At 43.2% G+C, this 14,556-nt stretch overlaps 1 protein-coding gene and 7 non-coding genes across 8 annotated transcripts in view; all 8 read left to right on the top strand.

Annotated features, from left to right (window-relative positions):
* The window catches only part of LOC135572704 (uncharacterized), a 221,963-nt gene that overhangs the window by 158,586 nt on the left and 48,821 nt on the right, over positions 1 to 14,556 (top strand). The window contains exon 4 of the mRNA XM_065021135.1: positions 468 to 498. Coding sequence (XP_064877207.1) covers positions 468 to 498 — 31 coding nt within the window. The remainder of the gene's footprint in view (positions 1 to 467; positions 499 to 14,556) is intronic.
* trnan-guu (transfer RNA asparagine (anticodon GUU)) lies at positions 236 to 309 on the top strand. Its single transcript has one exon. It is a non-coding gene; the product is annotated as a tRNA-Asn (tRNA).
* On the top strand, positions 3,293 to 3,366 carry trnan-guu (transfer RNA asparagine (anticodon GUU)). Its single transcript has one exon. It is a non-coding gene; the product is annotated as a tRNA-Asn (tRNA).
* On the top strand, positions 4,622 to 4,695 carry trnan-guu (transfer RNA asparagine (anticodon GUU)). The gene has a single exon. It is a non-coding gene; the product is annotated as a tRNA-Asn (tRNA).
* On the top strand, positions 6,400 to 6,473 carry trnan-guu (transfer RNA asparagine (anticodon GUU)). Its single transcript has one exon. It is a non-coding gene; the product is annotated as a tRNA-Asn (tRNA).
* On the top strand, positions 6,663 to 6,736 carry trnan-guu (transfer RNA asparagine (anticodon GUU)). The gene has a single exon. It is a non-coding gene; the product is annotated as a tRNA-Asn (tRNA).
* trnan-guu (transfer RNA asparagine (anticodon GUU)) lies at positions 9,719 to 9,792 on the top strand. Its single transcript has one exon. It is a non-coding gene; the product is annotated as a tRNA-Asn (tRNA).
* On the top strand, positions 9,982 to 10,055 carry trnan-guu (transfer RNA asparagine (anticodon GUU)). The gene has a single exon. It is a non-coding gene; the product is annotated as a tRNA-Asn (tRNA).

Below are 14,556 nucleotides of genomic sequence, written 5' to 3'. Positions count from 1 at the left end.
TAATATAATGTTGCGCTGACATACATTGCACTACATTTTTGCCCTGTTAAGGCCATTCAAAAAGCTAACAAACATTAGAAAACTACAGGTCTACTTCCTTGAAAATGTTGCTGCACTTTTGATGCACGTTAACACAACCATTGGAACAAAGTGTTGTTGTTTCGTAAACTCCATGTTCAGTTGGATGAGAGCACGAATGGCCAGAGATCAAGCGTCAGGGTCAATTACACAACAAGTCTCTGTGGCGCAATTGGTTAGCGCGTTAGACTGTTAATCTAAAGGTTGGTGGTTCGAGCCCACCCAGAGACGACAGTTCTCAGTTTGTTGTGCTCCATGATGTGGATGTGACATCCTGAACCTGTAATGAGATTCCTGTTATTTTACCCTGCTGATGGTCAAACCATTGGAACAAAGTGTTGTTGTTTCGACAACTCCATGTTCAGTTGGATGAGAGCACGAATGGCCAGCGATCAAGCGTCAGGGTCAATCACCCAACAAGTCTCTGTGGCGCAATTGGTTAGTGCGTTAGACTGTTAATCTAAAGGTTGGTGGTTCGAGCCCACCCAGGGACGACAGTTCTCAGTTTGTTTTGCTCCATGATGTGGATATGACAAGTCTCTGTGGTGGAATAGGTTGGCGCGTTAGACTGTTAATCTAAAGGTTGGTGGTTCGAGCCCACCCAGGGACGACAGTTCTCAGTTTGTTTTGCTCCATGATGTGGATATGACAAGTCTCTGTGGTGGAATAGGTTGGCGCGTTAGACTGTTAATTTAAAAGTTGGTGATTTGAGCCCACCCAGGGATGCTGTCTTTCTGTTTCCAGTGATATGGAAGACCTTCCTGGCCTTACAGAAAGCCTGCTTTTGACCTGCTGTGTTTCCTGTTGTCACATGTGATTGGTGTGTTGTTGAACCTGAAATACTGGTAAAATGGCTGTCAATGGTCTCTGATCTTCTGTTACTCAATAGCTTGATCATTCTGTGTTCTCCAAGGAACATATAATTTATTCTTATTAATCTGGCTGGTATGACAACGTAAATGATGTCAATCTGGCATGAAAAACCTTAGCATTTATATTTATCTCGCGAGAAGGACAATGTTGGTCCAGTGTGTTTGTGTGTATATGTACGCCTATACGCCATGAAAGTGACTAGCCACTTCATCATTCTTCCGAGTCAGTCCCCTAATTATTTTGAATGGGCTTGGCGATTATATATTACGTTTGTGAAAATGCAGTTGTTTAAAATATATATTTATCAGAATATATTTGTGATTGCAGCTGAATTTACTCCTGCCAGATTCCTTTTAATATAATGTTGCGCTGACGAACATTGCACTACATTTTTGCCCTTTTAAGGCCATTCAAAATTTAACAAACATTAGAAAACTACAGGTCTACTTCCTTGAAAATGTTGCTGCACTTTTGATGCACGTTAACACAACCATTGGAACAAAGTGTTGTTGTTTCGTAAACTCCATGTTCAGTTGGATGAGAGCACGAATGGCCAGTGATCAAGCGTCAGGGTCAATTACACCACAAGTCTCTGTGGCGCAATTGGTTAGCGCGTTAGACTGTTAATCTAAAGGTTGGTGGTTCGAGCCCACCCAGTGACGACAGTTCTCAGTTTGTTTTGCTCCATGATGTGGATATGACAAGTCTCTGTGGTGGAATAGGTTGGCGCGTTAGACTGTTAATTTAAAAGTTGGTGATTTGAGCCCACCCAGGGATGCTGTCTTTCTGTTCCCAGTAATATGGAAGACCTTCCTGGCCTTACAGTAAGCCTGCTTTTGACCTGCTGTGTTTCCTGTTGTCACATGTGATTGGTGTGTTGTTGAACATGAAAGATGACAAGTTACTATACCTACTGGTAAAATGGCTGTCAATGGTCTCTGATCTTCTGTTACTCAATAGCTTGATCATTCTGTGTTCTCCAAGGAACATATCATTTATTCTTATTAATCTGGCTGGTATGACAACGTAAATGATGTCAATCTGGCATGAAAAACCTTAGCATTTATATTTATCTCAAACCATTGAAGGACAATGTTAGTGTTGATAATGGGATGATAGGGCGAGTCGGTCAAGGATCGATTCGGACAAGGTGGTCAATTATATGACAATGCGACAGGTTTATTCAGAGTAAAGATATCTGGTACAGCGTATTTACTGGCCCCTCTGCCAGCTCATCAGAGACTAGCAGAAGGAACCCTGCTAACAGTGAGTTAGACAAGCTGTTACAGAACAGAAAGTTGGTTGATTTCTAGGAGATCGGATCTTCCATTGGATCAGGCTGTTTTCTGTAGTCATCCGGCATTGGCTCAGTTGTCTGTCCGTCATCGTAGAATCCTGCCATGCCTGTTCTTGGTTGTCACACCATGGTCAGCTGAAAAGGAGATTTGGTGTTGCGCTATCTTCAGTCACACAATGTTCGGCTGGGAGGGAGATTATGTGTGTGTGCTAGTTTGTCTCCAAGTCTAGGCTTTCTGCCAATCTGTGGGTGTCTTATCTGGGTGTCCTCGGCAGCTATGTGTGTACTGTATGTGTCGTCCCTGTCTTCTGGGGTCAGTGTGTAAGAGCGTATGCGTCCCTGTCCTGTCCTCAAGAGTCCGTGTGTAATGTGTGTGCGTCCCTATCTTGTCCTCGAGAGTCAGTGTGTAATGTGTGTTCCCTGTCTTCAGGGTGAGTTGTTGGCCAACTGACAAGGCTAGCACCTGTGGCTGTCAATGGTTATCCTGTTGTGACAGTGTTGTGGATGATTTAAGTGAGTGGCTGGTGTGACAATAAATGATGTCAATCTGGCATGAAAATACCTTAGCATTTATATTTATCTACATAGGAGAAGGACAATGTTGGTCCAGTGTGTTTGTGTGTATATGTACGCCTATACGCCATGAAAGTGACTAGCCACTTCATCATTCTTCCGGAGTCAGTCCCCTAATTATTTTGAATGGGCTTGGCGATTATATATTACATTTGTGAAAATGCAGTTGTTTAAAATATATATTTATCAGAATATATTTGTGATTGCGGCTGAATTTACTCCTGCCAGATGCCTTTTAATATAATGTTGCGCTGACGAACATTGCACTACATTTTTGCCCTTTTAAGGCCATTCAAAAAGCTAACAAACATTAGAAAACTACAGGTCTACTTCCTTGAAAATGTTGCTGCACTTTTGATGCACGTTAACACAACCATTGGAACAAAGTGTTGTTGTTTCGTAAACTCCATGTTCAGTTGGATGAGAGCACGAATGGCCAGCGATCAAGCGTCAGGGTCAATTACACCACAAGTCTCTGTGGCGCAATTGGTTAGCGCGTTAGACTGTTAATCTAAAGGTTGGTGGTTCGAGCCCACCCAGAGACGACAGTTCTCAGTTTGTTGTGCTCCATGATGTGGATGTGACATCCTGAACCTGTAATGAGATTCCTGTTATTTTACCCTGCTGATGGTCAAACCATTGGAACAAAGTGTTGTTGTTTCGTAAACTCCATGTTCAGTTGGATGAGAGCACGAATGGCCAGCGATCAAGCGTCAGGGTCAATTACACCATAAGTCTCTGTGGCGCAATTGGTTACCTGCTGTGTTTCTGTTAATCTAAAGGTTGGTGTTTGTTGAGCCCACCCAGGGACGACAGTTCTCAGTTTGTTTTGCTCCATGATGTGGATATGACAAGTCTCTGTGGTGGAATAGGTTGGCGCGTTAGACTGTTAATCTAAAGGTTGGTGGTTCGAGCCCACCCAGGGACGACAGTTCTCAGTTTGTTGTGCTCAATGATGTGGATATGACAAGTCTCTGTGGTGGAATAGGTTGGCGCGTTAGACTGTTAATTTAAAAGTTGGTGATTTGAGCCCACCCAGGGATGCTGTCTTTCTGTTTCTAGTGATATGGAAGACCTTCTTGGCCTTACAGTAAGCCTGCTTTTGACCTGCTGTGTTTCCTGTTGTCACATGTGATTAGTGTGTTGTTGAACCTGAAAGATGACAAGTTACTATACCTACTGGTAAAATGGCTGTCAATGGTCTCTGATCTTCTGTTACTCAATAGCTTGATCATTCTGTGTTCTCCAAGGAACATATAATTTATTTTATTAATCTGGCTGGTATGACAACGTAAATGATGTCAATCTGGCATGAAAAACCTTAGCATTTATATTTATCTCGCGAGAAGGACAATGTTGGTCCAGTGTGTTTGTGTGTATATGTACGCCTATACGCCATGAAAGTGACTAGCCACTTCATCATTCTTCCGGAGTCAGTCCCCTAATTATTTTGAATGGGCTTGGCGATTATATATTACGTTTGTGAAAATGCAGTTGTTTAAAATATATATTTATCAGAATATATTTGTGATTGCAGCTGAATTTACTCCTGCCAGATTCCTTTTAATATAATGTTGCGCTGACCCAACATTGCACTACATTTTTGCCCTTTTAAGGCCATTCAAAAAGCTAACAAACATTAGAAAACTACAGGTCTACTTCCTTGAAAATGTTGCTGCACTTTTGATGCACGTTAACACAACCATTGGAACAAAGTGTTGTTGTTTCGTAAACTCCATGTTCAGTTGGATGAGAGCACGAATGGCCAGTGATCAAGCGTCAGGGTCAATTACACCACAAGTCTCTGTGGCGCAATTGGTTAGCGCGTTAGACTGTTAATCTAAAGGTTGGTGGTTCGAGCCCACCCAGGGACGACAGTTCTCAGTTTGTTTTGCTCCATGATGTGGATATGACAAGTCTCTGTGGTGGAATAGGTTGGCGCGTTAGACTGTTAATTTAAAAGTTGGTGATTTGAGCCCACCCAGGGATGCTGTCTTTCTGTTCCCAGTGATATGGAAGACATTCCTGGCCTTACAGTAAGCCTGCTTTTGACCTGCTGTGTTTCCTGTTGTCACATGTGATTGGTGTGTTGTTGAACATGAAAGATGACAAGTTACTATACCTACTGGTAAAATGGCTGTCAATGGTCTCTGATCTTCTGTTACTCAATAGCTTGATCATTCTGTGTTCTCCAAGGAACATATCATTTATTCTTATTAATCTGGCTAGTATGACAACGTAAATGATGTCAATCTGGTATGAATAACCTTAGCATTTATATTTATCTCGTGGACAATGTTGACAATGTTAGTTGTGTGATAATGGGATGATAGGGCGAAGTGACTAGTTAAGGATCGATTCGGACAAGGTGTCAATTATTTGACTTGCGACAGGTTTATTCAGTGTAAAGATATCTTTACAGCGTATATACGGGCCCCTCTGCTTCATCAGAGACTAGCAGAAGGAACCCTGCTAACATTGAGTACAAGCTTCATATACAGAACAGAAAGTAGGTTGATTTCTAGGAGATCGGATCTTGCACTTGGATCAGGCTGGGGTGTAGTCATCCGGCATTGGCTCAGTTGTCTGTCCGTCATCGTAGAATCCTGCCATGCCTGTTCTTGGTCGTCACACCATGGTCAGCTGAAAAGGAGATTTGGTGTAGCGCTATCTTCAGTCACACAATGTTCGGCTGGGAGGGAGATTATGTGTGTGTGCTAGTTTGTCTCCAAGTCTAGGCTTTCTGCCAATCTGTGGGTGTCTTATCTGGGTGTCCTCGGCAGCTATGTTGTGTACTGTGTGCAATTAACACAACCCTGTCTTCTGGGGTCAGTGTGTAAGAGCACGTATGGCCAGTCCTGATCAAGAGTCCGTGTGTAATGTGTGTGCGTCCACAATCTTGTCCTCGAGAGTCAGTGTGTAATGTGTTAGCGTCCCTATCTTCAGGTTGTGGTTCGAACTGACGGCTAGCACCTGTGGCTAGGAGTATCCTGTTGTGACAGTGTTGTGGATGATTTACAAGTCTGTGTGTGTGAGAATATCCTGTATGGGGCCCAACATGTTTTACTATGAAAATACGTTGTCTCAGCTATAGCAATGTAATGTCACCTACATAGGAATTAGCAGTCCCTTACATTAGTCCAGTGTGTTTGTGTGTATATGTACGCCTATACGCCATGAAAGTGACTAGCCACTTCATCATTCTTCCGGAGTCAGTCCCCTTATTATTTTGAATGGGCTTGGCGATTATATATTACATTTGTGAAAATGCAGTTGTTTAAAATATATATTTATCAGAATATATTTGTGATTGCGGCTGAATTTACTCCTGCCAGATGCCTTTTAATATAATGTTGCGCTGACGAACATTGCACTACATTTTTGCCCTTTTAAGGCCATTCAAAAAGCTAACAAACATTAGAAAACTACAGGTCTACTTCCTTGAAAATGTTGCTGCACTTTTGATGCACGTTAACACAACCATTGGAACAAAGTGTTGTTGTTTCGTAAACTCCATGTTCAGTTGGATGAGAGCACGAATGGCCAGCGATCAAGCGTCAGGGTCAATTACACAACAAGTCTCTGTGGCGCAATTGGTTAGCGCGTTAGACTGTTAATCTAAAGGTTGGTGGTTTGAGCCCACCCAGAGACGACAGTTCTCAGTTCGTTGTGCTCCATGATGTGGATGTCACATCCTGAACCTGTAATGAGATTCCTGTTATTTTACCCTGCTGATGGTCAAACCATTGGAACAAAGTGTTGTTGTTTCGTAAACTCCATGTTCAGTTGGATGAGAGCACGAATGGCCAGCGATCAAGCGTCAGGGTCAATTACACCATAAGTCTCTGTGGCGCAATTGGTTAGCGCGTTAGACTGTTAATCTAAAGGTTGGTGGTTCGAGCCCACCCAGGGACGACAGTTCTCAGTTTGTTTTGCTCCATGATGTGGATATGACAAGTCTCTGTGGTGGAATAGGTTGGCGCGTTAGACTGTTAATCTAAAGGTTGGTGGTTCGAGCCCACCCAGGGACGACAGTTCTCAGTTTGTTGTGCTCAATGATGTGGATATGACAAGTCTCTGTGGTGGAATAGGTTGGCGCGTTAGACTGTTAATTTAAAAGTTGGTGATTTGAGCCCACCCAGGGATGCTGTCTTTCTGTTTCCAGTGATATGGAAGACCTTCTTGGCCTTACAGTAAGCCTGCTTTTGACCTGCTGTGTTTCCTGTTGTCACATGTGATTGGTGTGTTGTTGAACCTGAAAGATGACAAGTTACTATACCTACTGGTAAAATGGCTGTCAATGGTCTCTGATCTTCTGTTACTCAATAGCTTGATCATTCTGTGTTCTCCAAGGAACATATAATTTATTCTTATTAATCTGGCTGGTATGACAACGTAAATGATGTCAATCTGGCATGAAAAACCTTAGCATTTATATTTATCTCGCGCAGAAGGACAATGTTAGTGTGTGATTTGGGATGATAGGGCGATCGGTCAAGCCTCGATTCGCCAAGGTGGTCAATTATATGACCACTTCATTTATTCAGAGTAAAGATATCTGGTACAGCGTATTTTGAATGGGCTTGGCTGCCAGCTCATCAGAGACTTGCAGAAAACCCTGCAGTTGTTTACAAGCTTCATATTTAGAACAGAAAGTAGGTTGATTGCAGCTGAATTTATCTCCGGATTGGATCAGGCTGGGGTGTAGTCATCCGGCATTGGCTCAGTTGTCTGTCCGTCATCGTAGAATCCTGCCATGCCTGTTCTTGGTCATTCAAACCATGGTCAGCTGAAAAGGAGATTTGGTGTGTGCGCTATCTTCAGTCAAAATGTTGGCTGGGAGGAGATTATTGATGCTAGTTTGTCTCCAAGTCAGGCTTGAACAATCTGTTGGTGTTTATCTGTGTCCATGTTCAGCTATGATGTACTGTATGTGCGTCGTCCCTGTCTTCTGGGGTCAGTGTGTAAGAGCTCTGTGGTGGAATCCTGTTCAAGAGTCTGTTAATAAAGGTTGGTGCGTTTGAGCCCATCTTGTCCTCGAGAGTCAGTGTCTCTGTTGTGTTTCTTCAGGGAGTTGTGGATAACTGACGGCTGTTGCACCTGTGGCTAGGAGTATCCTGTTGTGACAGTGTTGTGTTGATTTAAAAGTGTGTGTTTGAGATATCCTGGGATGGGGCCCAACATGTTTTACTATGAAAATACCTTGTCTCAGCTATAGCAATGTAATGTCACCTACATAGAATTAGCAGTCCCTTACATTAGTCCAGTGTGTTTGTGTGTATATGTACGCCTAACGCCATGAAAGTGACTAGCCACTTCATCATTCTTCCGGAGTCAGTCCCCTAATTAATTTTGAATGGGCTTGATCTTTATATATTACATTTGTGAAAATGCAGTTGTTTAAAATATATATTTATCAGAATATATTTGTGATTGCTGGTATGACTGAATTTACTCCTGCCAGATGCCTTTTAATATAATGTTGCGCTGACGAACATTGCACTACATTTTTGCCCTTTTAAGGCCATTCAAAAAGCTAACAAACATTAGAAAACTACAGGTCTACTTCCTTGAAAATGTTGCTGCACTTTTGATGCACGTTAACACAACCATTGGAACAAAGTGTTGTTGTTTCGTAAACTCCATGTTCAGTTGGATGAGAGCACGAATGGCCAGTGATCAAGCGTCAGGGTCAATTACACAACAAGTCTCTGTGGCGCAATTGATTAGCAGCGTTAGACTGTTAATCTAAAGGTTGGTGGTTAGCCCACCCAGAGACGACAGTTCTCAGTTCGTTGTGCTCCATGATGTGGATGTCACATCCTGCCTGTAATGAGATTCCTGTTATTTTACCCTGCTGATGGTCAAACCATTGGAACAAAGTGAAACTCCATGTTCAGTTGGATGAGAGCACGAATGGCCAGCGATCAAGCGTCAGGGTCAATTACACCATAAGTCTCTGTGGCGCAATTGGTTAGCGTGTGTGACTGTTAATCTAAAGGTTGGTTTCTGCCCACCCAGGGACGACAGTTCTCAGTTTGTTGTGCTCAATGATGTGGATATGACAAGTCTCTGTGGTGGAATAGTTTGGCGTCGTCCTAGACTGTCTAATTTAAGTTGGTGATTTGAGCCCACCCAGGGATGCTGTCTTTCTGTTTCCAGTGATATGGAAGACCTTCTTGGCCTTACAGTAAGCCTGCTTTTGACCTGCTGTGTTTCCTGTTGTCACATGTGATTGTGTGTTGTTGAACCTGAAAGATGACAAGTTACTATACCTACTGTTGTAAAATGGCTGTCAATGGTCTCTGATCTTCTGTTACTCAATAGCTTGATCATTCTGTGTTCTCCAAGGAACATATCATTTATTCTTATTAATCTGGCTGGTATGACAATGTAAATGATGTCAATCTGGCATGAAAAATTAGCATTTATATTTATCTCCTTAAGGACAATGTTGGTCCAGTGTGTTTGTGTGTATATGTACGCCTATACGCCATGAAAGTGACTAGCCACTTCATCATTCTTCCGGAGTCAGTCCCCTTATTATTTTGAATGGGCTTGGCGATTATATATTACATTTGTGAAAATGCAGTTGTTTAAAATATATATTTATCAGAATATATTTGTGATTGCGGCTGAATTTACTCCTGCCAGATGCCTTTTAATATAATGTTGCGCTGACGAACATTGCACTACATTTTGGCCCTTTTAAGGCCATTCAAAAAGCTAACAAACATTAGAAAACTACAGGTCTACTTCCTTGAAAATGTTGCTGCACTTTTGATGCACGTTAACACAACCATTGGAACAAAGTGTTGTTGTTTCGTCAACTCCATGTTCAGTTGGATGAGAGCACGAATGGCCAGCGATCAAGCGTCAGGGTCAATTACACAACAAGTCTCTGTGGCGCAATTGGTTAGCGCGTTAGACTGTTAATCTAAAGGTTGGTGGTTCGAGCCCACCCAGAGACGACAGTTCTCAGTTCGTTGTGCTCCATGATGTGGATGTCACATCCTGAACCTGTAATGAGATTCCTGTTATTTTACCCTGCTGATGGTCAAACCATTGGAACAAAGTGTTGTTGTTTCGTAAACTCCATGTTCAGTTGGATGAGAGCACGAATGGCCAGCGATCAAGCGTCAGGGTCAATTACACCATAAGTCTCTGTGGCGCAATTGGTTAGCGCGTTAGACTGTTAATCTAAAGGTTGGTGGTTCGAGCCCACCCAGGGACGACAGTTCTCAGTTTGTTTTGCTCCATGATGTGGATATGACAAGTCTCTGTGGTGGAATAGGTTGGCGCGTTAGACTGTTAATCTAAAGGTTGGTGGGTCGAGCCCACCCAGGGACGACAGTTCTCAGTTTGTTGTGCTCAATGATGTGGATATGACAAGTCTCTGTGGTGGAATAGGTTGGCGCGTTAGACTGTTAATTTAAAAGTTGGTGATTTGAGCCCACCCAGGGATGCTGTCTTTCTGTTTCCAGTGATATGGAAGACCTTCTTGGCCTTACAGTAAGCCTGCTTTTGACCTGCTGTGTTTCCTGTTGTCACATGTGATTAGTGTGTTGTTGAACCTGAAAGATGACAAGTTACTATACCTACTGGTAAAATGGCTGTCAATGGTCTCTGATCTTCTGTTACTCAATAGCTTGATCATTCTGTGTTCTCCAAGGAACATATAATTTATTCTTATTAATCTGGCTGGTATGACAACGTAAATGATGTCAATCTGGCATGAAAAACCTTAGCATTTATATTTATCTCGCGAGAAGGACAATGTTGGTCCAGTGTGTTTGTGTGTATATGTACGCCTATACGCCATGAAAGTGACTAGCCACTTCATCATTCTTCCAGAGTCAGTCCCCTAATTATTTTGAATGGGCTTGGCGATTATATATTACGTTTGTGAAAATGCAGTTGTTTAAAATATATATTTATCAGAATATATTTGTGATTGCAGCTGAATTTACTCCTGCCAGATTCCTTTTAATATAATGTTGCGCTGACGAACATTGCACTACATTTTTGCCCTTTTAAGGCCATTCAAAAAGCTAACAAACATTAGAAAACTACAGGTCTACTTCCTTGAAAATGTTGCTGCACTTTTGATGCACGTTAACACAACCATTGGAACAAAGTGTTGTTGTTTCGTAAACTCCATGTTCAGTTGGATGAGAGCACGAATGGCCAGTGATCAAGCGTCAGGGTCAATTACACCACAAGTCTCTGTGGTGCAATTGGTTAGCGCGTTAGACTGTTAATCTAAAGGTTGGTGGTTCGAGCCCACCCAGTGACGACAGTTCTCAGTTTGTTTTGCCTCATGATGTGGATATGACAAGTCTCTGTGGTGGAATAGGTTGGCGCGTTAGACTGTTAATTTAAAAGTTGGTGATTTGAGCCCACCCAGGGATGCTGTCTTTCTGTTCCCAGTAATATGGAAGACCTTCCTGGCCTTACAGTAAGCCTGCTTTTGACCTGCCGTGTTTCCTGTTGTCACATGTGATTGGTGTGTTGTTGAACATGAAAGATGACAAGTTACTATACCTACTGGTAAAATGGCTGTCAATGGTCTCTGATCTTCTGTTACTCAATAGCTTGATCATTCTGTGTTCTCCAAGGAACATATAATTTATTCTTATTAATCTGGCTGGTATGACAACGTAAATGATGTCAATCTGGCATGAAAAACCTTAGCATTTATATTTATCTCGCTCGAAGGACAATGTTAGTGTTGATAATGGGATGATAGGGCGAGTCGGTCAAGGATCGATTCGGACAAGGTGGTCAATTATATGACAAGCGACAGGTTTATTCAGAGTAAAGATATCTGGTACAGCGTATATACTGGCCCCTCTGCTAGCTCATCAGAGACTAGCAGAAGGAACCCTGCTAACAGTGAGTACAAGCTTCATATACAGAACAGAAAGTAGGTTGATTTCTAGGAGATCGGATCTTCGGATTGGATCAGGCTGGGGTGTAGTCATCCGGCATTGGCTCAGTTGTCTGTCCGTCATCGTAGAATCCTGCCATGCCTGTTCTTGGTCGTCACACCATGGTCAGCTGAAAAGGAGATTTGGTGTGTGCGCTATCTTCAGTCACACAATGTTCGGCTGGGAGGGAGATTATGTGTGTGTGCTAGTTTGTCTCCAAGTCTAGGCTTTCTGCCAATCTGTGGGTGTCTTATCTGGGTGTCCTCGGCAGCTATGTGTGTACTGTATGTGCGTCGTCCCTGTCTTCTGGGGTCAGTGTGTAAGAGCGTATGCGTCCCTGTCCTGTCCTCAAGAGTCCGTGTGTAATGTGTGTGCGTCCCTATCTTGTCCTCGAGAGTCAGTGTGTAATGTGTGTGCGTCCCTATCTTCAGGGGAGTTGTGGCCGAACTGACGGCTAGCACCTGTGGCTAGGAGTATCCTGTTGTGACAGTGTTGTGGATGATTTAAGTGAGTGTGTGTGTGTGAGAGATATCCTGTATGGGGCCCAACATGTTTTACTATGAAAATACGTTGTCTCAGCTATAGCAATATAATGTCACCTACATAGGAATTAGCAGTCCCTTACAAATCCCTCTCTTCACATCTCCCCAGAGACGTGACACAACCTAACTAGATTTTGATACAAAAAAAACTTTTCCCAAAGGGGCTATGAAAAAGGCACAGCATTAAACAGAAATAGATGTATATGTATTACCACCATGTTCACCACTCAATTCCACTATGTACTAAGTTGGCTACCAGCCACCTAGGAACTTACAACCCTCATTTAACAGAGCGGAGAACAACAGCTCAAAATGAAAGTAAAAATGATATTCTACATAAGCCAACTTTTTCTAGCCGGAAAAAGTTGTGATACCCTCTCTTCACATCTCCAAAGAGATGTGACACGCTCTAATGGGTATTCTCCACCTCATCCTCAAACTCTGGCAGGTCATTAGCAAGCAGAGGATACATCTGGGAAGGGGAAGCAGGGTCAATAGCTTTAGAGATAACTCTAGTAGTAAGGGACCGGATACATGGAATGCAACAGCATCCACAGAGAACTAAAATGGCAGCAAACACCGAAATGGAGACCAAAATGGAGGAAACTAGGGTTTTATATTTACCAAACGCACTCATCCAGGAGTCCCACATCGAGGAATCTATCCCAGCATGAGATTTCATTTTACCATTAAGCGTCCGCAGACCCTCCAAAGCGACCGACAAGCTACCATCCGAGGCTGTGTTATTGGGGATGAAAGTACAACACTGGTCACCAAACATAGAGCAAACTCCGCCCTTCTCAGAGAGTAACATATCAATGGCAATACGATTTTGGAAAGCCATCAGGCTGGTTGCAGCCAGTTGACCATGTACAGCTTCAAAACCCTGCTGAGTCCAATTGCCTAGCCTTTGGATGTTGTAATGTATGTAATTAATACGATCAACATTTTTGTTTACTGTACACCACCAACAGAGGGATGATTCAAATCCTGCAGCTACCTGATCTACTAACTTATACTCATCAGGCACTCCCCTGGGGACTCCAATAGCGTCTATGTAGGTGGGGTCTCCACTAGATGGGGTGGTGGCTCGCCTGGCACGTCCCCAATATCCGTGGTTTACTCACTGGATCCGCAGGACGAGGTCCTCGGCTCCTATAGGGTAGATAGAAACAGGCAACAAGAGAGTAACAAGTGCACAGCGTCCAGTACTGTTGGAAGGTAACTTATCAAACAGGACAGTACTACCACACCACCACCACACATCTGCTCTGGATTTTGGCGTAAAGCTACCCTTAATATTAACTGTATCCAGACACCAATCTGCAGGAACCCATCCCACTTTAGTTCTTCCTCCCGTCATATTGACACAAGTAAAATTTGCCCTTGCTACCTGGTTGGAAAACACTGGTTTCCTATCGGTGAATTTAGTGACTGGATAGACACCATCCCAGGCAGTACAATTATCTCTGGGGTTATCAGTTGTCATAAGTGGGATTAGACATGCTCGAGTCACCACTGCTGGGACAATTCGAAGCAATGGACGAGCTCCCATGCACACCACACAACTCTGTCTGGTGGTATTTGCAGCTTCCTCTGTCAACAATAGCCAATTATTGGAAAAACCTGAGACTCCTGTGGCTGTTAAAATTACATCATCCGGACTTTTAACCCGGGATATTATCTCCACCGGGCCAAACAGTGGGAACAGTGGGGACCCTTTTACGGGTGCGTTCATGTCATTCCTTACTGTAATCGAAGTCGGGTTAGGGTTATTAGTCACGCAAATTCGCCACAGCCAATATTTGGTCCCGGAATTCCATGGGGCCAGTATGAAATCATAACACTTTAAGGGCTGGTCCCCTGGTCTAACGATAAGTTTCAGTCCCGTTTTTGTCTTAGTTAAAGTCAGTTGCTTCCGCCATTTCACTGCTCTATCGTTTGTCGTCCAGTCCTCCCACCCATAAACTGTTTCCCCCACTAAATTCTTCCAAGACCAATCGCCAACCTTTCCTAATGTCATATACCAGTGATGTCCGGCAGACCAGAGTGCACCGGTTCCTATCCCGTCCCTAGAGCCCCCTAAAGTCCCCCAAGGGATGTCAATGATAGTAGTTGCATTGAAGGGCACACAAACAGTCGTACTGCGCACGTCGTTGGCCCTGCAATCAGTGTTAGGGGTGGTGGAGCGTCTCTTGTGCAAATGATTGGTCAGTTCAATATGTGTCATGGATGTGGTCAGGTTGGATGACCCATTAGAGGG

This window comes from Oncorhynchus nerka, linkage group LG8 (assembly GCF_034236695.1).
Source record: "Oncorhynchus nerka isolate Pitt River linkage group LG8, Oner_Uvic_2.0, whole genome shotgun sequence".
NCBI classification, from domain to species: Eukaryota; Metazoa; Chordata; class Actinopteri; order Salmoniformes; family Salmonidae; genus Oncorhynchus; species Oncorhynchus nerka.
This window is presented reverse-complemented; position numbering and strand designations above follow the sequence as displayed.